General features: G+C 39.7%; 1 protein-coding gene across 1 annotated transcript in view; it reads right to left on the reverse strand.

The window, feature by feature from the left end:
• JADE1 (jade family PHD finger 1) overlaps window positions 1-26,037 on the reverse strand; it is an 84,378-nt gene that overhangs the window by 21,312 nt on the left and 37,029 nt on the right. The window contains 9 exon segments of the mRNA XM_042469690.1: window positions 3,281-3,397; window positions 4,061-4,085; window positions 4,132-4,291; window positions 5,957-6,083; window positions 6,085-6,123; window positions 10,453-10,664; window positions 12,550-12,737; window positions 16,034-16,191; window positions 21,904-21,986. Of these exon segments, the coding sequence (XP_042325624.1) occupies window positions 3,281-3,397; window positions 4,061-4,085; window positions 4,132-4,291; window positions 5,957-6,083; window positions 6,085-6,123; window positions 10,453-10,664; window positions 12,550-12,737; window positions 16,034-16,191; window positions 21,904-21,986 (1,109 nt within the window).

Raw genomic sequence — 26,037 nt, forward strand, 5'->3', positions numbered from 1 at the left:
TTTAACTCTCATGAAAAAAAGAACCATGCCCTGGTGAAAGGTGAGACCTTAATCTCTTCTTGGGGCACCTAAAAGATAGTAGAATCCCCTCTACTATCTCACCCATCCAGCCTTTAGTTAACGCTTGTCAAAAAAATTTAAGATCTTTAGCATTGTTTTCCTTTCGTTCATCCTTTACATCCTTTGTTACATGCTGCTAAGTTTTACCCTTGATTTATCCACAGGTCCTATCAAAATCCATAATTTTGGCCCCAAAACCTGCTCTCAACTTATATGAGGTTGACTTATAGTTGAGTATATATGGTATCTATATTTTTCTCTGCATAAGCAATCCCTTCCTTTAATGTTTAATTTTTTTTAAATTTATTTTTAGAATAGAGTAAAATGTAGCCAGCTCACTGTTCAGATAGCAGTGTTCTTTCCTTTTTTATGCATAAAACATTTATTAGTGTTCTAAAATCCAAGTGCCACAAACAATCCCTCAACATTAATAAATGTTTTATGCATAAACATGAAAGAATAAACATGAAAGAAAGAGCTAACATGGATTGTCTTCTAATATAAAGTACAGTAGAACAGAGTGCAATAGGGAAGAGTAGATCACAAGAGAATGAATCTATAATAATGCAGGGGGGAATGATCACTCTTCACCTAGAAAGCTGGAAGAGCTAATTAGAAGGTAAAGGGAGTCCTCACAAAGGAGATACACCAAGCCCTGACAGTTATCTTCTGGGGCTGCAACATCACCAAATGATAAGAAAGGTGCAAACTCAGAATCTAGGAAAATCTACAAAAACTAGAGAAATAAAAACAGAAGAAAAACAAAAAGAGAAACATCAGGAGCAAAGAGACATCTGTCTGTTCTGGGCAGAGACTGGAAACAGGTGTTGGAAGATGACCCTGCCCCAAAAGAGCTGTTCGGCACTCACATGTCTTTTCCCAGCCTATCTTTGAGGATGATCATGGAAAAAACCTTGCTTTCACCAAAACCAAAGAACCACAGTATCACAATCTACTAAAATAATCCTCCTCCAAAGCCACTTTCATAGCCATGTTCTAAGATAGGAACAAGCAACAGGCCACATGCAAACCAACACCAGCTCTTTACATCCTTCTTGCCATCACTATTTTCTGCTGCCATTAAAGAAATCCCAATTACTGTGCTGAAAAACATGGTGTATGGTGAGCATATGTTTGTTTTAGTTCAAGTTTAAATAAACAGGAAATACACAATTACATCTGGGTAGTCCGCATACCCAGATACACACTAGTAACTTTGGTACACTGTATGGGAATGTTGTGTGGACTGTAAGACAAAGGACTCTATGATATCAGAAATCTTCATTCACTCCAGTCCATTCCCTTCCACCTACTTTATTATTTATTACCCTGTGGCCTGGCCTGTCAAAGAAACTAGAAATGTTAATTAGATACGGTGTAACACTAGCTTTATTTTAAAAGGGGGTTGGTGAAGGAGAAGGGATGGAATAATAATAATAATAATAATAATAATAATAATAATAATAATATTTATTTGTATACCGCCCTGTGGCGAACCAATCCGGGCGGTTGACAACAGTAATTATAACAGAGTAAAATATAAAATTAAAAACATTATAATCCCTCCCCTCCTTATGAAAGTATTAAAAAATATAACAGATTAAAAACACAATATCAAGACATAAAATATAATTAAAACAAACTAAAAACCCTGGTGTCCCTCTGGAGATCCTCAACCATCACTGAAGATGGGGCCACGAGAGGAAAGAGGGGGTCAGGGAGCCCAGGCCGGGATGGTTAATCTGAAAAGGCCTGCCGGAAGAGATCCGTCTTGACAGCTTTTTTAAAGCTGTCTAATGATGTCAACTGACGGATCTCATTCGTCCAGAGTTTTGGGGGAGACAGCAGAAAATGCCCTCTGGTGAGGTCCCGCCGCAAGCCTGATTTTCGAGGCTGCGTAAGTCCTCCGAGAGCGCGGGGAGGATTATATGGGAGGAGGCGGTCCCTGAGATAGCTTGGACCCAGGCCATTTAGGGCTTTAAAGGTGATAACCAACACCTTGTACCGGGCCCGGAAGCTAATAGGCAGCCAGTGGAGGGACCTCAGAACCGGAAGACTAATAAACAGGAAGATATACAAGAATAAATGAAAGCGAGGAAGAGAGGAGCTCTTTCAAACAAGGCAAGACCATTCACAGAAAGAAAACAAAACAGGGAACATCAATCAGGGACAACAGACATAAGAACAATGAAGGAGATGTAGTATCCATCAGCTACCTGACCTATAGTATCTTTAGCGACAGATTATGCAACCATAAACTGGTGCAAATTAGGCCGAAAATGTGATTGCTTTACTATTTGTTAAAATTTCCCACAGAGCACATGTTATGTAGAAACTTGTTATACAGAACTCAAGTTGGACAAAGGTGTCTATTTCACTTAGAGAAACCACAGGTTCAATCTGTTCAATTTCTCTATCAGTTTCTGAATTTTCTGCACAAGTTTTTGTAAGGAATTTCCCCAATTTATCATTTTTTTCATTTTGTCCTTTTTTTGCACACAATTTTCCCCATGTATGCATTTTTGTATGTAATGTTCCTTATTCTTGTACATTCTTGTACACAAATTTTTCCAAGAACCACATTGCAAACTTCAAAGAAATCCAAAAACCTAAAACAACTGCATTCCAGTTTGTGTAAAAATTTTGCAAATTATGCCAGTTCTTTTTAGAAGGTGAACCAAAGAATTTCATCATCATTTTGCTAAATGTGTCAGATGATTATCCTGTAGAGCTGAGATGGCTCAAGTGCCTAGCTCAAAAAGCATCAGCAATGGGAATCTTGGATGAACCAATCAATGGCCATGTATTTTTCAAAATGTAAGTCTACCAAGTGGAAGACAGGTGTTCACAGTGAGTTAGTTGATCATAATCCGGTTGTCTATCTGTTCTTCCTTCCTTCCTTTGGAGTCAGGCAAAACAGATCTCATACCATTACAGATCTCGGGAAACTGCCCAGAGAGGCAAAAGATCTGGGTAAATACACAGCTTGGGGGGGCGGGTTTGCTTTGAACAAAAATTCTAGAATAGAATCCTCAGGCCCAAAGCACTTGACATTTTGAAATCCAAAACATCTTTGAGATTAAAATTCTAAAGTGACATTACAGAAATACTCTGTAACATAATTCATGAAAATAATGACATTACCAATGAAAACTTCTCTATAAGAGGATCAGCAAAATTTCTTAAGTAAATATATACTGTTAACACTAATTCCACTTACCTGTATGGATGCTCCAATCTTCTCATTGCAAAGACTGCACACCAGGGCCCATCTGCTGCTTGGAATATGGGAGACCTTGGTGATTGGTTCCATTTTTTCTGGGCTGCCAATGCTCACCTAAGGTTCATGAAATAAATACAAATAACATGCACACACAAATCAAGCAGTGCACAAAGAGTAAAAAACAATCATCCTGAATTATTTAACTATAAACAAAAATCTCCAGCTGCCTGTTTTAATGTCCAAAAGTTAATCATAATCTATCCAGCAATGTAGCTAGTTTAAGGATAGCAAACCCAGTTTTATTTCTATCCCTCCTAAGGAGCATAAGACTGTCAAGCATGCTTTCATCGCAGCTCAAATTTTCTCCTTACAGCACTTCTCTTCTACACTCCAAATTATATTTGAATTCCAAATCCTCCCCATAAAAGAATTGGTAGTAGTCCCCTGTGCCCTTTCTCCACCTCTTTTTCCAATTTTGAGGTTGTTATTGTGTGTCTTCAAGTCATTTATCACTTATGGTGACCCAAAAGCAAATCTATCAAGTTTTTTTGGTAAAGTCTGTCCAGGGGGGGAATTCTCTTCCCTTCTTCTAAGGGTGAGGCAGTGTGACTTGCCCAAGGCCACCCAATGGATTTCCATAGCTGAGCAGGGATTCAAACCCTGGTCTCCACAGAATGTAGTCCAATCCTCAGACTACTACATCACAGTGGCTCTCTCTATTCCAGTTGCAAAGTGAAATTTTAAATACAACATGCACTGAATTAATAGCTCCTTCACTCTGTCTCTCTCTGAAATCTTTTTGCTTTAGGTGAAAAGCCTTCTGGTTTGAATCTTCACTATACGGACACTACAGTGACAACTGCTGTATGGACACTAAATTCACTCTTTCCCTATGTGGCCAGGGGTGGGGAGGAATGGAACAAAACCAGCAGGTCTGCCTCAGCATGGACTCAGATGCAATGTTGGCCTGAGTGTCTTCCTCTTCCTCCCAGACAGGCTTGTTTGCTCCTGCAAAACATCAGAAGGACACTCCATAGCCAACTGTGCTCCTGCCTCTATAACAACGGTGGAGGTAGTAAGGTCCGCAGGCCATTTGAGGCTCCCAATCTTTTTTTTACACACACATCATACCCCACTGAATTCCACAAGGCCCCCTAACACCAAAGGTTTTAAAAAAAACCCTAAAAATCCCAAAACACCTCATGTAGTGGTGTCATCCCTTAACTCATTCTCTCTCACACACAAGAACCCCTGCCCAAAATCCCCAGCTAGCTGTAAACACACGGGTGGGGTGGGGGGGGGGGGGGAGTCTGGAGCTTTTATAAAGAGCTCTTCATCTTGCATAGGCCTTTTACAGACTGCCAAAATAAAGCTGCTTCGGGTCCTTTGGAGGTATGCTGTTTAAATGATGCATGCATCATAAAAATCCGAAGCTGCACCAAGCGGCACTCCTATGTTTAGGAATGGAGTGTGGCTTTGGCGCGACCTCCGGACTCTTAGGACCCATGCATCATTTAAATAGCATACTCCAAAGAGACTCAAAGCAAGCTTTATTTTGGCAGTCTGTAACAGGCCATATCTCCCTTCCACTACTTAGAAGTTTCATGATGCATCCATGTCACATGATGATAAAAGATTTTGCTCCTTGCCTCACTGAATATCTTATTTCACATATAATGCAAGTAGAATCTCACAACTGGCCAACTGACGTCTTGGGCTATCACCTATTGTTAGCGTAACTGGATTTTAATAAATTTGTGGTGTGTGAGTGGAGTTCCTTCAGACCGCAACTACCTGTTGCCAGGCTAGCAGCTATAATTCTCAAAGCAGTGGATCAGGTAGGCAGGTGAGTCATCCTCACAAGACCCCTGGAAAACAACACCTTTGGAAATCTCCCCAGCGGAATTTTGGGAGTTGCTAAATGGGAAAACCATCACCTCCAAGAGTAAAAATCTTGTGTTAGGTCTCACACTTGATGAGCCAGTGATTAACTTAACTCATCTACCATCTCCCCAATTGTTGCCAGACACACTTTGCCTCAACAAGACAATGCAAGCCTTTGTTAACAAGGCCCCAAGCAAACAAACCCCTTTTGTCCTCACCATTAAGCACCTTTGCCAGAGGCTAGATTGGCCTATAAAACCCTCTGAAAGTTCCTTGTAGGGGGCCAGTCTGTATTGCAGGGGAAACTGCTGCCCTCCTTAACTCGGATCTGGTTCCTGGCCCAGTCATTCACTCCTATGATTGAGTCCCATCCACATCCCACTGCATTGGATTCCTGGAGAAGCCTACTGGAGTAAGTAGAGCCTTAGTACGCTGCTTGAACTATTCCATATTTCCACTCTTGATTTCCCAAGCCTTGTATGAGTGTGTGTATACTCTGTGTTGCTGGTTGTAATTTTCCCTTTATAAAAAATTAGACTTTAAATGAAGAACCTGTCTCTGCACATATTTCTTAAGGATAATTTGGCCCTTCATATACAATTCGAAGCGGTTTCATGGGGTATTTGAAAGGGCCCCCCTCTCAGCAATTTGAGCTAAATAAAAATTCCCCTATTAGATCCTTCCTAACTATTGTGTTTTACAATGCATTTCTTGCTGTAAAACCTAATTGACAAGGAGGTACCATCCATTCTAACTTATGCAGACAAAACAGATGCTCTAAACACCCACCTCTGGAATCCAGAAGCAAAACTAACAGGGACCCACTTGTCCCACTTCGAGTTGGCTTCATGGCTTCCGCCTTTCTGGGACACAATAAACATTTTGGCTGAAACACAAGGGCACAGGTTCGGCAAAGCACAGCTGCCTTCTGGGGACTTGAGAATGCCATAGCAAGCCTATTGTCAAATAAAAAGAAATGGAAATAAGGAAAGAAAAAAGGCAGAAAGTCAAAACATCAACATATTGTCATTAAAAAAGGCATTACAGTTGGCCCTACTTATCCATGGATTTTTAATACATGGATTCAAGCATCCACGGGCTTGAAATATTAAAAAAAGTAATAATTTCAGTATCAACCTTAATTTTTTCCATTTAATTAAGGGACAACCATTTGCTATGCCACTTGTATTAGTGGGACTTGAGCATACACAAATTTTGTTATTCACTGGGGGTCCTGAAAACCAAACCCAAGCAGATAACAAGGTCCACTGTACATTTTACACAAGCCTTTGTTTATACGTCAGCAGCGATCTTGTACAACACAAAATTATTTTTATTATAATAACTTCTCACTCACTACAATAAATGAAGTGGTCCCATATAAACTGTCGTGAAGCTGAACTAACTAGGACAGATCCTCCAGGCACCATATAGACTGCGTAGGGATCGAATTCCTACCATTAAAACAAAATAAGTACTTCCCCTGCAGCAGGAGCAAATAGTAACGTATATGTTGTTAAAGTGGTTTCTCTGATGGTCAGGACTCCATGCAGCTAAGAGAATACAGAATTCCACTTCCCTATGCTATCGGATGGATCAAATTAGAAAATGAATCTCCACGCATGAAGCCAATCAAGTCATCTAGCCAACCCAGTGGTGACTTCTCACACATCATGAGGAAAAACAAAACTCAGACTGAATCCAGAGAAAACAGAGGTAATCATGACAGTTCTCCGAATCCAGACAGGGAAATTTTGCCATCCTGTCCTGGACGGGGTTAAACTTTCCCCTAAAGGACGCTGTTCGTAGTCTGGGAGTACTCCTGGATCCATCGCTGTAGTTATCACTCAAGTAATGCGAGGGCCAGGAGTGCTTGGTACCAGCTTCGGCTGATATGCCAGCTACTCCTGTCTGAGTGAAAGGACCTAGAAAATGTAGTACATGCACTGGTAACCTCCGCTTGGATTTCTGTAATGCGCTCTACATGGGGCTACCTGTGTATCAGGTCGGAAGCTTCAGCTGATTCAAAATGCTGCAGCCAAATTGATTACAGGGATAACTAGATCGGATCTATAACACCCGTATTAAAATCTCTCCACTGGCTGCCAATCGCTCCGTCCCAATACAAAGTGTTGGTTATTACCATTAAAAGCCCTAAATGGCTGGGCCCTGGTTACTTGAGGAAATGCCTCTCTCTGCATAATCCACCCCCGCACTCTCAGAACAACAGTAAATTATTACTCGAAACCCTAAGGTGAGGTTTGGCGACTACCCATCAAAGAGCTTACACGGCTGTAGCACCCACGCTCTGGAATGCTCTTCCAGAAGAGATCCGCCCAGTGGTACAGTGGAAGCCTTTAAAAAGGCATTGAAAACCTACCTCTTCCTAACAACTTATTCTTCCAATTCTTTGTAAAAAGTATCCCCCAAATGATTGATATGTATTATATATATATTATGTTTTTTAATACGGCGTGAATTCATATTTTTAGATAATTATATTGGATTGAAATTTGTATTACCGTTTTAATTTGCTGTATGGAATATGGCATTGGGTCATTTCAAATGCTGTACACACCACTTTGACTACAGGAAAAGCGGTATATAAATAAACTATTTATTATTATTATCATTACAAGCCTCGCAGCTGTTCAGTCATGCCAAAATAAATTTTTAGTAGTTATGCCATGTTTTAAGTACCTTCTAAGCTAGTGCAAATATAACCATGGTGGCATGACTACAATAATTCTTTTTTGCATACTCAGCAAGCAATGACTGTGCAGATGTCTTGAACTGACTGGAATAGTTTATCCCAGATATGAGTGAATCCTAAACTATGCACTTTGTGGGAAGCTGGAACGAGAACCAAAGAGAGACAATCTTAACCAGCTACAACAGCAAAGGGAAGGAAGACTCCTGCCTGGCTTAATCATTACTCAACTGGAGTTAAGCCAGAAACGTGAAACTAAAATAAGCACAGGAGATATTTATATCCGTGTTCACTGAAAGATGAGAAGGTGAAACACAAAAAAGGAAAGAGGGTGTTCCAAGAGTAAAAATGCTACCACTCTAGGTGGTGGCCAGCCTTTTGCCCAAGGAAAGTATGACCACAATCTGTGGAATGTCATTGCTTCTTGCAGCAAACACATATGGAAAGCTTAGTCAAGCCTGTATTAGTTTTGACAATTTTTATCTTTTGATGGTGCATAAACCTACTCTGAACAAATCTTGCCAAGAAAAACACCGCATGACTGGTTCACCTTAGGGCAGGGGTAGGCAATCTTTTTGAGCCGGGGGCCGGGTTGCTGTCCCTCAGACAACTGGGGGCCGAAGCCAAAAAATAAATAATTAAATATTTTTTAAAAAATTAAATATATAAATAACCAGGACAAATGTAGGACAAATTTTTCAAATGGAACACACTTTTTTTAAAAAATGGAGGACACGCGAAAAATTTGCTGATTTTTAAAAAATGTTAATATAAATGCATGTTTCTGAGGCTTCTATAGACAATTGCCCCCCAAAGGCCCCGGCGGCAATCGGACGGCAGACTGGGCTGGGGCTGGTTCCAAAGCCCTCGCTGGGCCGCATCTGGCCCGCGGCCGCAGGTTGCCTACCCTGCCTTAGGGTTTCCATAAGTCAGAAATGACTAGAAGGCACAGAACAACAACAACAACAATATGTTTCCGTAATCATCACAATGCCATAGGCATAACTTCCAGTAATACAAGCAGATGAGTTTTAAAATAAACAAAACAATACAGTTTTCCCTACGTGGATATGTGAACACATTTATATGCCTTTTCTAGCACATCACCAAAAGAAATAATGAAAACCCTTCTTGTTTATCAGACATTATTGGTAAAAGGACAAAATTCAAAAACCATAAAATAAACAGAACAACATGGTGGATTTCTCCCTCAACAGGAAACAGTCAACCACAAAATGCTGATATATTAAAAATAGCCATCTAAATTTTGTCTGCCTGAAAACATTTGTCATGGTATCTATGGTAGGCTACTCTGCGTGTAGACCTCAGACGCTTACAGTAATATATATAATAAATGTTTTTTATAGATGTAGCTACAAGACCAGAAAGACCTGGTGATCTTTTAAGGGAAAATGAATGAGAATAGAAAACAACCCAATTTTTTTTTTCTTTTTTTTTTAAAGATTTTAAAATCTGTCTGTGGGTCTGGGTCCCCTCCAACATTTTAAATTTAAAATGAATTGGATAATGCACTTTCTACACATATATAAAGAAAAAATTGTCTACACCCTCGATTTCATATTTTTTGGAAGTAAAGAGTGTAGCTGCACCACCTAGCCAACGCCAAGCCCATACTGCAAGTGGTGATGATGGTATATAGTCCAATACCAAGCTTGGGATTCTTTGTTTTTGGACTGAGCTACCACAATGTTCCTGCCAACAGTGTGTGACCTTGGAAAATATGGGAGATGTAGCCCACACAAGTAACTTTTATAAGTTGTGATCCAATCTTGAAGGGCCACAAGTTGGGACACACGGCCTAATTGCTCAAGAGATTCTTTTTTTAGATATTCCCATGATGGAGTGATCTACATAGCCTTTCCCACCGTAGAGAGAGACATATAGCGTTTAATCCCAATGGTGAGCATTCCTATTAAGGGCCATAAGAGCTGGATCAGGATCTTTCTCTTACTTTTGGACAGGTGCATAAGAAAAGAAGCACCCAATCTTGTGGATTTCTCCAAGAAAATGAACGTGGAAGAGCCAAACAGATACAGCCCTCTCCCAGCACTGTTGGAAATCATCTGCCCTGATTTAGAAACATGAGAGGCATAGAGAAGCCCTCCAATAGGCAGCCACCAATTGTGTTGTGTTGAGTTGTTGTTGCTGTTTTTGTGTACCTTCAAATCATTTCCAACTTATGGCAACCTTAAGGCGATAGGATTTTCTGAGTCTGATAATGTGACTCATGCAAGGTCACCCAGTGGGTTTCCATGGTCAAGCAGGGAATTGAATCCTGATCCCCAAAGTGTCAGTCCATCACTCAAATTGCTACATTGCCCTCTCTCTCAGCCACCAATACTTTATCCAAATTATCAAGCAAATCTCCTTCCCATCTCTTCTCATCTCTTTTTTTTTTTTTTTTGCTTATACAAATGTATTTCACCTACAATACCCAAGCATCTTTATAAAAAATACTGACATTGTTTAAAATCTTCAGTACATTCTCCTTGCCATGGAAAAATATATACAAAATAGTCTCAATATTAATTATGGTTGCATATGTCTTTGATACCTGATGAACACAAATATTGCATTTGTCACAGAACACCATCTCATTGCCATCTTCACCATCTGGAGACTGGCAAACATCACAGACCACATCCTCATCATACTCGATTCCAAGCCCCTCTTCAGTCTCAATGGCATGATTCATGTTGTCATAGCATCGCTGTTCAAATTCTTCCATGATTCTCTCCATGGTGTATTCATCCAGTTCAGGCATCCCTGAAAAATTAATTATTTAATCCAATGGCGTTTATTTATCTTTTTTTTTAAAAAAAATAGATTTTATTTATTCATATCTTGTATTTCTCTTTGTACAGGATACAAGCTGGCTGCTAATCTAGACACAAAGACACTGATGGTTAAAGCTTCTTATATCAATTTTATATCACTGTAGGCAACTCTGGTCCTCCAAATGTTTTTAGCTAGAAATCCCAATAGCCTTACCCTATCTCGTTTAGCCAACGGTGTGGAATTATGGGATACCCAAAAATATCTGGAGGGCCACAGAGGGCGACACTGAAATTTCAAGGAACACGGGACACAAACATATTCGTAACTGAACTGGAGCAACACTTCCTCAGCTCTTACACCTAGCAACCTCCCATCTAACTACGATATATATATTGATGACATCTTCATCATGTGAAGTCACAGAAAACCATCAACTACAAGGTTCCACCAGAATTCAATAAATTTCACCCTACTATCAACCTGTGCCTAGAGTAGTCAACGGACAATTCCACTGTCTTCACACACTACACAATGAACTTACAGGTCAGCTTCTTTTAGGTAACATACGCAGGTGAAACTGGGGGTTATATATACTTTTCTGGATCTTGTCAAAGGATGAACCCCAGCATGCAGGTCTCCACCTCACCTCAGCATACAACAACAGCCAAAGGGCTGCTAGATACAGCTCCATTTCCCTAGCCACTGACTTGCTGACCGGGGGTAACTAGGCTCATTCCAGTTGCTCTTGAGCACCAAAAGAGGAATGTGCAGCCTTATAAGGTCTCTGTGCTGAATCGCAGCCAGACTAAACCCAGGTGTTCTCTAAGGGTCTCCTTTATCAAAGCAATGCTACTTAACAACAAAGAGGAGACTTTTTGACAGAGCCACTTGGATTGTGGGATGTCCACCCAAAAAAGGCTCCCTTTGATCTTGACTTACCCCAAGCAAAAATGTTCTTACTCAACCAGTCATTCTAAACACTTGTGAAGTTTAGTTTGTCTTACAACATGTTATTTGTTGTAATCATTGTTCTGTGAAATACTGGGTATGTGTTTGTATGCGTGTGTATATATACATATATATACACACGCACACACACTGAAATACTGGGTGTAGAGCCCTGTGGCGCAGTGGTTAAATGCCAGTACTGCAGCCACTCACTCAAAACCATAAGGTTGCGAGTTCAATACCAGCAAAAGGGCTCAAGCTCGACTCAGGCTTGCATCCTTCTAAGGTCACTAAAATGAGTACCCAAATTGTTGGGGGCAATTAGCTTACAGTTGTAAACCACTTAGACGCTGTTAGTTCAGTATGAAGCGGTATATAAATGAAGTTGTTTGTGTGTGTGTGCGCGTGTACGTGCACGCACGCATGTGTGTAGTAAACTTCACAGAAGCCTTTCAAATATTTTCTGTCAATTCTAGAGAAATGTGAAGGGTACTTTCTGAATGTTTCCACAACCTCTAGACAACTCTGAGTAATTCATAAGCTAAATTAACTAGCCTATTAAAGCATTTCAGCATAACCTTATTTGGATTTTCAGGCAGGTTTCCATTTCCCTTACTTTTCAACCATGTCTTAGAAATCCTGTCTTTGGGAAAACAGCTGTCATATTGCCACTTCTCAACCTAGAGCAGTGTTTCAATTTGTCTTAAACTTTTCTTTCTTCTCTGATCATCACATCCCATCTATCCCATGTATATACAAAAATATACAACTTGTTTGGGTTTCCCCCTCTTTTTGTTTCTGAACACACAGCTCAATCATACACAATATGAAGGACAGCTGTACCACTATAACAACTTGGCCTGGTCCCTGGCACTTCTCTCAAAATTCAACCCATCGCTGGTTAGTACTGCAATGCTTCACTCACCCATTTCTTTGAATTCTTCATTGGCCATTTCCAACCATGCGACATCCATGTAATTAAGGTCATAGCGACATACACTCTCAGCCAAAGTTCGAATATCAACATAGCCAAGCTCAGGGGGCTCTGAACCCGAGGAAAGAATGTATTTCCGAGGTCTTGTAAATATGACTGCTTTTGTCTCTGACACCACTCTGAAAGTGTAACAAACAGGAAGTGTTAGTTCTCTTAAAGGCTACAAAACCTCCTCCCATTCAATTTACTGTCCAAAGTTTCACAAAGACCATCTCATCATCTCATAACACTACAGTGATGTGACTGCATAATAAGAGAGAGAGAGAGAGAGAGAGAGAGTGTGTTATCCCATTTTCTCCCAACAGAGAACCCAAGGCAGCTTATAACAAAATAAAAATAACTGATTTTATTAGCTATTAAAAGTATTTATACTCTGCCTTTCTTTTTCTAAAAAAATGCTCTAGACAGTTTACGACATGTTTAAAATAGCATCAGCTTTTAAATACAGTGCGCCTGCACCAACCACAGGCTTGCCATCCGTGGTCTGAGCTTCTGTGGATGGAAAGCCCTGGCTTTCTCAATGGGCACACATACATGTGGTGGTGCAAGCAGGAGCATGTGCCCATTGAAAAAGAATGGGACTTTTTATCCACGGGTTGGGTGTGTCTGGAACAGATCCCTCGCAGACAGCAAGGGTGCACTGTAGCAAGAATGATAAAATACACATTTTAAAACTATTTTAAAATGAATAAAAATCCAAAAATATTATTAAATACAAAGAATCAAAACATCAAAATTGTGGAGAGGGGTTATATAGTCTTCTGGATTTATCTAAAAATTAATCTCACTGGGTATGTACTAATATATTTACAGACGGGTCACCTTTACTGCATAAACTGCAAGATAAAGGGATATCAGAAATGCAACAAATGCAAGAATAGGTTGTATTTCAATTACCATACAATATATTCACTTTAGATCATAAAACTTCAGCTCAACCACAAGGGACCTGTCACTGCCATATGATAATCCATGAATGGGTCCATGAAAACTCAAACTACAAAGATATTATTCTATTGAAATACATGTCCTGAAGTGGGGTATGAGTTTCTGGGTCTCAAAAACAAGTCAGATTTCTCCGTCTTCTGCTCTCTCATGATACAGCACTGAATAACAGGTATTAAGGGACCCCTTCAAAATTCAGAATACAATACAGTTCCATCATAGCAGGAAGCCCATGTACTGAGGACTCCTATAAACTCAAGAGCACTTCTGCAACACTAAAAAAATTGCACCTAATGTAGCAAGAAACTTGAATGAGAATATTAAAGGTGTGCACAGGCATCCAATTTTGCCCAATAAAATTGGAGTGCTGCGTATGAGAACAGGTGAAAAATTCTTAGCACACTGATCCTATGCATGGTAGCCACATTTTGTACTTGACATTAATGAATCTGCCAGAAACCATGAAGATCAACTCTAAATACTTTATCAGTAAAATACTGAATCTAAAAACTGCAAAAGCAAGGAAACTAAGTAGCCTTCATTCTACTTAATAATCTGGAAAATCTATATTTCTATCACTCATAAAAGAAGCAAGAAACCTATCTAAAAGATGTAAGCATATGAGTAAACATATAAAGACAAGAAATACATGCAGCCAAGACAACAGCAATCAAATTTCAAAGTTATATAAACCTGGTTAAAAAACAATGTTTTTTTAATTCTCTTTTAAATCACTCTCTTTCTGTCTGCATCTAAATTAAATGAATAGGATTTACCCTATTCTATTTTTATAGAATATTTGAATATAGCCAAAATCACATTTAGAACACAGGCTATGCTGCACTTTCAACACAAATTATGCAACCACAAATCTTCACAACTTCAGACTATACTTTAAAGCTGGATGCCAACATGAAATTAATTTATGCAGCAGTCACATGAAGACTCATGGGGGAATCATGCTGAAAACAATAGATGGAGGTTACAGACATAACATTTTATATAATTACCTAGAACATTTTACAAGGAAAGCTTCACATTCCACAATGAGAAAAGCTCCTGATAGTATAATACTTGTATGGTCACTTCTGTTTGGGGGGGGGGGGGGGGGGAATCTATAGTTTAAGGGAGGAACAGCTTCTGAGAATATATATACTTTCTACACCATAGTCTGCAGGTTCAGTTCATGCCATCATAATATTAAAAGGAGGTGGTTTGAGATGGTATAAGGCAGCTTCCTACACTCTTAAACCTAATATGCTATCTAAAAGAATGACCACAGTGAATAAGGCTGTGTCCGCACAAACCAAATAACACATCCTCCCCAAATCCTCAGGACAAGTAGTCCTGATGACTCAAGGCCTAATCCCTAGTTCTGATGCAAATAGCACTGAACCCACTGTATTCCCCTCTATACTGAATTTTTAAAAACCCTCATGTTTTGCTCTGGTTCTTCCAGAACATCAGTGGGCTGTTCACACACACATCCTGCTGTGCCACCCATCAGTGCAAGTTACTCCCTCCGAGCTCAGAATGAAGCACCCAGACAGGGGAACGAAACTGAGCACCTTGTTTTCAGCCTCTGGGGGAGTGACCTGTGGCAGCACAGCAGGGTGTGTGTGTGTAACAGCCAACCGCTGCTGCTCCGGAGTGCCTGGGTAACAGCGCAACACTGAGGTAGCTTCAGAATCAGAATACTCCAGGCTGCTCCTGGAGTATTCTGGACCAGGCAGGCACACCCTAAATCAGTATTAATGTGTACATATTCTGAAATGACTTCATTCTGGTTGAACATTGCAGAATTTTCTCATTTTTCCACAGATCATGTTGCTGTGGTAGTGGGTTTTGCTGAAGGAAAAAGAGTTTGTTATGTCATGTATAAATAGGTAACACTGGAGTTTGAGGAGGGAAATAGAGACATGTAACAGCATCAGAGAATGGCTGAATAAAACAGGGAAATTTAGAAATTGAGCTTAATACAGGTCACCCATTGTGACAATCAGAAATCTGAACTATGTGTTCACATATTTATAAGGTTTCAGCCACAACTGCCATGAAGCAAACCTTTTTAGAAGTTATTTTCTGTCAATATCTATGTAATTTATGTCACTTCTATGAGGAATCAGCATTTCTAGACATGGGCAGAGGAAAGGAGGAAAAGAAACAAGTTCCTCCATAAAGAACTGAGCCTACTGCTTTTGGCTAAGGCAATCTGTATGGTCACAAATAGCAGTAAAAGAATAATCCCAGCTTGTTCTCCACCTCCCTGGAAGGACTGATCAGAAATGAGACTAAAGGATGCAAAGGAATGAAGCACACCTCTGAAAGCCCCAGTCACAAAGTTGCAGATTCTTAGATCCACCTGATCAGACTAAATATGGAAATCCAAAATACAGGCATCTAGAGTTGCTTTAAAAATTAGGTAAATGGGATGATTGTTTGGTTTCCTAGTGGCTTCACCAAACTATACCTGGCTCTGGGCTCTGGGATTGTCCCAGGACTGACTGGCACCTGAACACCCTTCTCCCATTCCTGTCTCCAGGGATCTGCCAACACATAGTAATCATCAGGGTTTAGCTGGTAAGAATCAGGTAGCTTCATAGCAGTGATCAGGTCAGTTCTGAACACCTGCAAAAGAAAGGGAGAGGGAGAGAAAGAGAGAAAGATGAGACACTGACATCTGATATTTACATTCTATGCTTCACAGCTCCAGGGTTACCATGGAGCAGTATGCACACCAAGTTCGCTGTTTCAACAACAAACTAACATGGTCTCTTACGAAGCCAAACAGTTATCCACATCAGCATGCTGAAACAGACAGGTGGAAAGCACATTTAACTGGACTCATGGTCTACAGTTCTATTACTTGCCTTCCTTAGTACACACAACACTACTGTGTAAAGGGATCATCAGTTTTTACCAATGTAAATTAAAATGAGAGTTATTCAAATCCTACCTAAATAAAATCCCATATGAAAGATCCTGTTCTTTTCATTCACACTATTTACTAGTGCTATAAAGCCAAGTTTTTAAAAGTTACTTTTTTGATCTTCCACTTTCATAATCCCCTAATCAGTATGACCAGTGGCCAGAGAATAATAGTCAAGAAAAAGAACTTCTCAAAGCTCTGTAGTAAGGGCAAACCATGTATTATCTTGATGCTGGCAAGTTTACTGGCATTTTCATTTTAAGACAAGGTCAGAGTTCAGAGATAACCATGTCCCTGCAGCCAAACTATAAAGCAGCACATGCTCTGTATCCTTTAACATCCCAGGTTCACTTCCCAGCATATCAGCAGAGCTGCAACCACCTCTACTTGAGAACAAGTACCAGTCATAATAGGCAATAGTGAGCAAAATAATCCATTGATCAGATCAGGATATCAGATCCTGATATCTCCACAAAGCATAGGCTCACTGGTTAAGGTAACTTTGAACTGGTGCCCATGAGAGAATTTCTCCAGAGGTTGTTGAAACTCAGCATCAACTTTAAATGGACAAGGAAGCATGTGTGAGTAATGTGACTGGCAGCAAGTAGTACAGTGTGTAGCAGAGGTACATACAATCTCTACAAATACTCCATTAAGTTCACACTCTCGCTGTATGACTGATGGGATCTTACTGCCTTCTAATGTACCTAATTCTGGTTCTTCTCAGGGTCATGTGGAATAAACTGTTGACATGAGAGCAATAGATTTTCCATGTGATATCCATAACTGAAGGCCAGTGGCTGATTCTCGAGATGGCTTTACCACAACAATTTGGTTAGGGGAATACATGGTTTACCTGTAGCAAGAGTCAATATTTACTCTGGAAAGGAAAACTCTGGCTTTCATAATCAGATCAGTTCTAACTCAAACCAAAGTTCTAGTCATCAGTGCGCTTCACATATTTACACATATAGCTGAAGGCAAAGATCCCAGTTCAGATCTTCCACCAAGTATGTGACCCGGTTGTCAGGGATGGTGACAATGGAAGAAGGGCCTTTTCTCCCTCCATGTGTTTTAAACACAGGAGGCATTTATGACTAAATCTCAAGGCCTTAATAAAAATTAATCCACATGTGAATCTAATGTTAATTTAGACGTCACCTCATGGAGACTTGCATGACTGAAAATGTAAGCATGAGGACGGGCCCTAAGGCCAGACCATCAATTGCATTTTAATTCATTCCTGAATGGCACTACTAATTGCTACAAGATTTGAGCCTGTTCTGGCATCATGCCCAACTGAGAAACAAACATCCCTCAACCTGGTAGGATGTGAGCTACAGTGAAACTATGTCAGAAGGATAGAGGCCAAAAGCAGGTGACAATTTAACCACCATCTGAGCATCAGCCTAGCAAGAAAGCTGTACACCTAGCTGTCCACCAGAGGACATGCTACAGATGCCTTCTTTCATTTAGCCAGCATATCAGCCAGGCAAGTTTGTAGCCAAGATTCTTGTTGCAGCCCCACAGTGTGTACTGTTAGAGGACCATCTGTCCTCCAGATTAACAATTACATACTTTGCAGCCACAGTTCTAACTTTGCTTTGAATGCAACAATTTCTAAACTAATCAGACATCTTGGAAGTTGTAGGAACTTATCAGCCACAAACAAGCAGGGATGGGGTCCCTAATCCAGCATTTGTCATGAGTTAAGTGGGCATAAATCTGTGGGGAAAGCCTAAGATCTGGCCCTTACATGTGCTTGAGTCAAACTGATTTGTCACTGCTGATCAGCAAAACAGAAGCCACAAAGTGGCAGGCATTAAAAGGAACAAGACTGTTCATTTCCTCTCCTCACATACTCATGCCAATAAAATATTACAAAGCAACCAGAAATAATTCATGCTTAGCACTGCATCTTCAAGCTTATGTATTAACAGTAACTGCTGAATGCCATGTGCAACAAAGCAGGAGTTACCAAGTCTAAACAGTGCTGGGCAGGGATGAGATAGATACTGGAATACAGTACTGGAATTTTGCTGCAGTTGTGAAGGAAGCAAGGCACGTGAAAAAACAGGCTTCTCAGAGCTTCCCTCTCTCTTCTTTAGCCACTGCCACATGATCCCAGAACAAGTGAAATCACTGCCATAATATGCAAAATGATTCCAGCCAAGAATTAGAGAATTTTTACACAAGCAGAACAAATGAATCAGTCCATGCAGAGCTAACAAAGATCACCACAAGACAGACAGCATCTCTTAAACAATCCACCTGAGGCCTCTCCAGTTTGTGGCCAGTGCAGTAAGCAAGCCACACAAGTCAGTTCCATTCTACACACTTACAAGGCTGCAAACAGATTGTCTAGGATGGAGGGGAAAGCAGCAAAATATTGTTTATTCTGGCTCATATCCTCAAACCACTTATGGCTTAATTCCAGAGCTTTACTGGGACTGATCTAGTGTCAATGCTTGGATCATGGCATGGTATGCTTTTCCAATACTGCAGGGTGAGAATGTGAATGCATTTCTTGCACACTGTCCGATATATCCATCGCTCTCACTACACTGCATTTATGGCATATTGCTATCCACTTCTATCGTATCACAATAGTCAGAGATTTCTCTAGAACAGAGAAATTGTACAGTACTAACTGTACAGACACACTAAATAGGAGCGTTAAGCATGGATTCACTCCAAGGGATGTTGCTGGCTGGGTTGATTCTGGGATGTGCGCAATTAAAAGCAGGGGTATTTAAAGTATCACAGAGAGTCCCATTAGCTCTGAGCGACATCAAACTCAAAATGAGGAACAAAGTGGTCAAAGAGATGCTTATGTTGCCATGACTGACAATTCTTTAGTCTAGCTCCTTGAGTAAGGATTCTGCATATCACATATAGTCAAGACTGGAAATGTTACTTTTCATATTTCAGACAGCACAGCCAATGGCCAATGGAGAATGGGTGATTCTGGGACTTGTAATCTAGAAAGTAACTTCTCCAAAATCTCCATGTAAGTATCTTGAAAGAGGTTGGGCAAGAGTAGTCTGCCTTACTCGCCTGTCCCATTAGAAAAACAGTCTTTATGCCCCACCATTCCAGAGCAAGAAACCTAAAAATTCTTAACATCCTTTGTTTGCAGCAGGGATTCAGAAAGTGTGACCCTCCAGATGTTGTGCTGCAACAACCATCCTCTCAACTAGATGTATCAACTAAGGTAAATGGGGGCTGCAGTCCATGAACACCTGGTGAAAAACATGTTCCACAGCTGTACTTTACCAAAAAATGACAGTATTACAGCAATACCAAGGATAAACTTTTTGAAAAAAGTTTTCGTTAAGTAAAAGGTAGACATTGCATTTGTAGGAAATTATAGTGCTATTAAGCCTTTTTAATTTGGCATCATCTACAAACATTACTAAAGATCACAAGCTACAGAATAATATTTCTCTAATGATTATGCCAAGCCAAAGAGTTCATACTTTTTTTTAAGATCTTAAATGTCTGGGGGAAAACAGGGTGTGAACACTAAGCCTAAACATTTGTGGTGAGTTGCTTTGGCTACAAGACAAAGGAGGATTTAATGGGACATCAAGAATATAATTTGCAAGAATTACTGCCTCATATTGCCATCCAGGCTGCTCTGCAGATGCAACTGGCATGCCTAGAGCCAACACCATAAAATTATTGATCTCTAAAACAGAAACTGGCACACACATCAGCACATAGAACTTTTAAGAACTGGTGCCTTGTTTTCTTTTCCTCCTGTCAACACATTCTTTCTCTCTTCTGCATCACGTTTCAGATTGTAAACCTGAGAGTAAGGGCCATCTTGTCAATAATTTTAAATAAAACACTCTTGGAGCCTTCCCAGCTGAGGTGTGTGATGCAAATATTTTTTAACCAATAAATATATGAAAGGACATTTTGAAATCTGCATATTAGAGTGTGTGGAGAAACATTCAGCACATATTCAAGATAATTCAAGACAATGCAGAGAAGAATGAAGACTTGAAAAGTGAAAGATACAGCATCCCAGCAATAATGTACTCCAGGAATGGGTGAAATAACTGGTTTTCCCTTTCAGTTCAAAGGAAGAAGCAAACCACTTCATGCACTCCTTTACATATGCAAATCTGCACCTACAATTAGAAAAAATGAGACAGGCCATCCACCAACATCATCCTAAAGGTGACCAAAAGAATTGCCCACACCTATACAATATGTGTACTGTACTTCTGCTTGTGTTCACCAATGAGAACAACTAGAATAGTAATAGATCAGGCCATTGTCAACTATGGCCTCAGGGGCTGGGGGAAAATACATTGTTTGGACTGCAGTTCCTGAATCCACAAGTCAATATGGCCACTTTCTGAAGACTCTTGGGAGGTTTAATTCAAAAAACAAAACTTTCCCAAGCTTTAGATAGCAAGTACATAGGAAGCCCCACAATTATTGGATTCCCTTCCTACTGCTTTGCACTTTACACCTTTGATGCCCTTATAAAATCTTTTAAAAGTTCTTTGTACAAACTGGGACATCTAAATAAGCAGTAAAAGGTGTGTTCTACTCTGAACAACCTGGAACCCAGCACAGTATCTTCAATTTTGATAGTTATTTTTGTTTATTTATGTGTGTTTGTATCTATCACTACCACCCACTACTCAAAAACTGATTTGTGAAGTTATGTTTCTGAAAAGTAGGTTAAAAATTAGTAAATAATAAATTCATTTGGCCAGGTGGTTATAATAGCATCAGGGTAGTAATTGTGGACAAGGAGGAACAAAAGTGACAGGAGATATGACTTGACCTAAACCCAAAATGTGTTAAGATACATGATTTCAATAAAGTTCTACCCTAAAAAATAAAACCTTTCCCTTTAATATTATTTTTATCCCATGGTGCATCTGCCAATCTGCACCAAGTTTGCAGTTGGTGATCCATTGTAAACAGTTACATTTGCTTTGTATTTCCTTCTCTGATCTGATTTCTCAGTGATGTCTGTGAAGCACTGAAAAAAGCAAAGATTTCTCCTCCCTGAACAAGGATAGTCATTAGTGCCACATAATAGCTAGGAAACTACACAAAGCAGTCCTAAAAATACATTTTCACTGTTTACCACGAATCAGAAGACAAATTACCCAACATAATTTTTAAAAAGAAAAAAAGAAAGGAAAGGACAAAAAAAAAACTAAGTTGGGTTGGTGCCAAACTAACCCAATATTCATGGCTAAATAACTAACTTGATGCTGGCAGGGACTGTGGCAGCAGCTGAGCTCCCTGATCTCCTGGCCAGAAGAAAGGTTGTTGGGTGCCAACTGAGACGGAGCAGAAAAGGAAAGAAAAAGAAGTATTAGGAAAAGGAGTCACATCTGCGTTTCATCAAGATGTATGGTTATTTAACAAAAGAGTACCTCTGATGGTTTTCTGTCTTCGTGCTTGGAACATGAACTCCTCCGGTGCTGAGACCTAGAATGCTGGGACCAGGTTGACAAGCCTAGAGAAGGAAAGAAACAGAAAGCTAAGAACTGAACACAAAATGATCCAATAGGGATTGGCTCATCCCCATTTTCACATACTGTCTAAATCTGACATTATTGAGATTTCTTTATTAAAGCCTGTAAGCACTAGCTGTTTATTCCACTCCTCACTGTTTCATAATGAATGTAGAAGAAAAAAACTGCTGGCTCAGATTTTTCCAGGTAATTTCTCTCACCTCCCTGCAGATTACCTAATCAACACACCAGTGGCCACCATTTTGGATTCAAAATGGTCACCTCGGAAAAGCGGTATAAAAATAAAACATATTATTATTATTATTATTATTATTATTATTATTATTATTATTAAAATGATTTAGATGATACCATTTACTGCCCCAGCTAAAGTGCTAGGATATGACAGTAACTAACAAGCCTTTTAAACTGCCATTTTTTTCTGATTTCAGCTTTCTCACACACATACCAACAGAAGTACTTCTCAAAACCTGATAAAGAGTTCTACAAAACTACCAGTAGTTGATCTTATGAAAGAAATCATGTGATATTAAAGAACAAAATACTGTAGGTCAAAAACTGGTTACAAGTGTTCCCCTTTACTGCTATAATAATGTACATTACCCAACTGGGCTTTCTAATGCCCAAAATCATCTGAAAAAAACGAAATTACACTCAACCCTCCATATTTGCGGATTTGATATTTGCGGATTTGATTATTCACGGATCTGATTAATAAGTTCTCTCTAAGAATTGGATTATTCACAGATTTGATTAATAAGTTCTCTCTAAGAATCTCTAGGTCTTCCAGTGCAACTCTATGGTCAACTTTAACCAACGGTCGCACTGGAAGACCTAAAGATTCCTAGAGAGGTGTCCTCTCGGGTAAAAACATGGTGTTTTTGTTATTTGTGGTTTTTCCATATTCACGGGGGTCTTGTCCCCCTAACACTAGCGAATATGGAGGGACAAGTGTATTTCTGATAGATAAGAGATAGGGAGCTAAAGAGATAGACTTTTTAATTTTGCTACATACCATTTTGTAACATACCACTGAAATGGTTTGTTTTACCCTTATACAACATAGCCTTTCATCCATGTCCAACACATATTATCTTCCCAGATATTGCAAAAATACGGTGAGCCCAGTAGCAGAAAATAATATTTAGAGCTGAAATATGAGTTCAACTGTGAATATTCTCCTCTAGAGAAAAATCAAGAGCACCAATGGAAGGAAGAGCTATATGGTGGACATTGAGATTTTACAGAGGCATTATTCTAATGTTTAGGAACCAAGAGTGTAAAGGAAATTTACATCTTGTTTGCAACCTGCCATCAACTGATAACCAGATAAATTATTTCCTCTTGGCAAAGACAGCTTAGGCACAGCTTGATAAAAAACTCTGAATCTGGATTTGCTGAAAAATTAAGATGAATATAGTAATGCCCACTAAGGAAGAGGAGTAGAACCCAAAATTCAAGACTTGCTAATACTGCAAATTGTAGGAATGGTTTAAGTGGCCATAGAAACCTGAGGGAAACACTGAGTAAAAAGGCATTTGGGCTATAAATTGTCAGATATCTTTGTTCCTGAGTTTCCATGATAGAAAAATGCTAGTTACGGGAAGAAGCTGAGAAATTAGAAACTGAGTCAAAGGAATCCTCTGAGTAGAAATAAATATAGCAAAACATAAACATCAATAATGGCATTAACAAAATAACTAACATCGGGGAAAAACAGATGGGCAAGAAAAAGTGACTTGAAGTTGCCTTTTCCGAAGCTGCACTGAAACCCTACCAACCACACCACCCGCTCCCAAGGCAGCTGGAGTGTGCATGTCATGACCACATGGCATGGCTTCAAGCTGTGCCATTGAGTACTTTTTAAAAAAAACTGTTCCCCTCACCATTTCTGTGCACCTTCACAGAAGCGAACTGCCAGCGACTGTCATCCTACTAGATGACCATCTTTGTGAACTTGCACACATTCACATGTGCAGCGACAGGACATCAGAACAGAGGTGTGCCCAAGACTTCCGGTTGTGATGGCGCCTCGTCAAGACTGACTCCGAGGGTGCTGCGGAGTAGTCTTGGCCAAAACGGAGCCCCGGACACAGAAAGAAATTTCTGAAAGCCCAGGAAATTCCCCTGACTGCCAAGGGAATCAGAGGGGGCTCAACCCAAGACCCTATCTGCTTATGGTCTGAGTTTCTTCTCAGAGTAAGTCCGACCGCTAAGTGGAAAGGACGGAAGAAACCATAACAGGGGTCTGTAGAGCAAACCACGCCAGTTTTGTGCAAGAAGCGACTTGCTCGCACAGGGTCGTCACCAATTTTTGATTGCTCTCTTATAAAGGAAGGAACATAACTTTAAGGCAATCAAAGTACTGTATAGTAACAACTTTGGAGATCGCACTAGATCAGAACTAAAGGAGAAGAAAGTTCCTAGTAATATCATTTAATTAATATTGTGTAGACAAAAGAGAAGCTATCCAGTTGCATAGGGGAATATATTCCCGAAACTTTTTGTTTTCTTCTTTGTGGGGAAGTACATACTTGGACATTTATACGGCTTAGTAACTATTTTCCATGGACTTGAATTCGTTTTGTACAGTGGGGAAGAAATATAGGTGGAATATAAAGAGTTAATTTTCTAACCTTGAACACCCACCTGGGAGACGTCAGAGAGAGAAGCGAGGGAGAGGCGCTGCCGGAGGAGTGTTGGAGCGGCGACGACTGAACTTCTCGACGGGAGGGGGTGAGGAAGGAGTGAGCGGAGGGAGTGTTTGCAGAAAATACCATAGAGAGAAGATCTAGAGAGACAACGGAAGCTCGCTTGGAGGACTGAGGGAGAAATAGAGACGACGGGATCGGAGCGGCAACGGAAGAAGGAAGAACAAACGGAAGTGTGGCAAGTGAGGATAATAGAGCAACGAATCCCAGACTGCCGGAAGAGGAGCCATTGGAGGACTAAATAAAAGAAATAAACGCGGAAGAAAGAACGACGGAGGAAGAAGGCCATAGGAGGGGAAGACTACCACTGAGGTGCGGATAGAAAGAGAACCTCGACGAAAGAAGGTCTAAAGGGGTTTTAAGACTGAAATTTGGGAAATAAACGGGAAAATAGAGTTAAAAAAGTGATTTGACACTATATTTCCTATTTCAACATAACGAAGTATTGCCTACATAAAGGCTACATAAAGGCTGAGAATTAAGAATTGGGAAGTAAAGCATTGTAAAAGGTAACGATAAGATAAAAGGAAGCAGGAAATAAGGAGATAGTAAGTGTGTAGAGATAAAGCTGTAAGGTAGTTAGAGAGAGACTAGGAAGGGTTGGAAAAGCCTTATTATAGAATAAGACGGAAATTGTTTTCTGAGATAAGTTGAAGGAGGAAAGAGGCAAGGAGAAATTGTTAGATAAGGTCAAATAGGTTTTTCTAAAAATAAGAACAACAATAGAGAGATACAAGTGCATCATTATTGTATAGAGATAATTTAAAAAATAAAATAAATGAGTATATTTAAGAAGGAAATTGTGCAAAAATATAAGTGAACTGTGGATAAACCATATGAATAGTCAGGAAGTGGAATAGATCATAGAGATAAACTGTGGTGACTGTTGATAGTTGATATTGTTGATATTGTTGTCAATTTCAATCTATATTTCTTCTCTTTTCTCACTTAAAACTATCAACTCTGGGTGGTAGTGGTCTGTATCCTTTTTATATTTGAGGGAAAACAAGGAGGTCTAAGGAATAATATGAATACCAGACAACAAACACAAAAAGCAAGTCAACTGACACAGAGTCAAAGAAAATTATCTATGGATAAACTCCAAACCCCAGATATGAACCAGCTCCTTTTGGAAAAAATAGACAACCTGTCAACTAATTTATCAGCTAGTCTGACCAAAGAGATGAACAATTTTAAAAAAGAAATTAAACAAGAGATACGCTCAGATCTAAGAGAAATAAATCATAAAGTGGACACTTTGATTTCAGACAATCAAAAAATTAAGCAGAGGATTGAAGTGGTGGAAGTTAGAACGGAAAAA

Source organism: Sceloporus undulatus, chromosome 5 (assembly GCF_019175285.1).
Source record: "Sceloporus undulatus isolate JIND9_A2432 ecotype Alabama chromosome 5, SceUnd_v1.1, whole genome shotgun sequence".
Classification (NCBI taxonomy): domain Eukaryota; kingdom Metazoa; phylum Chordata; class Lepidosauria; order Squamata; family Phrynosomatidae; genus Sceloporus; species Sceloporus undulatus.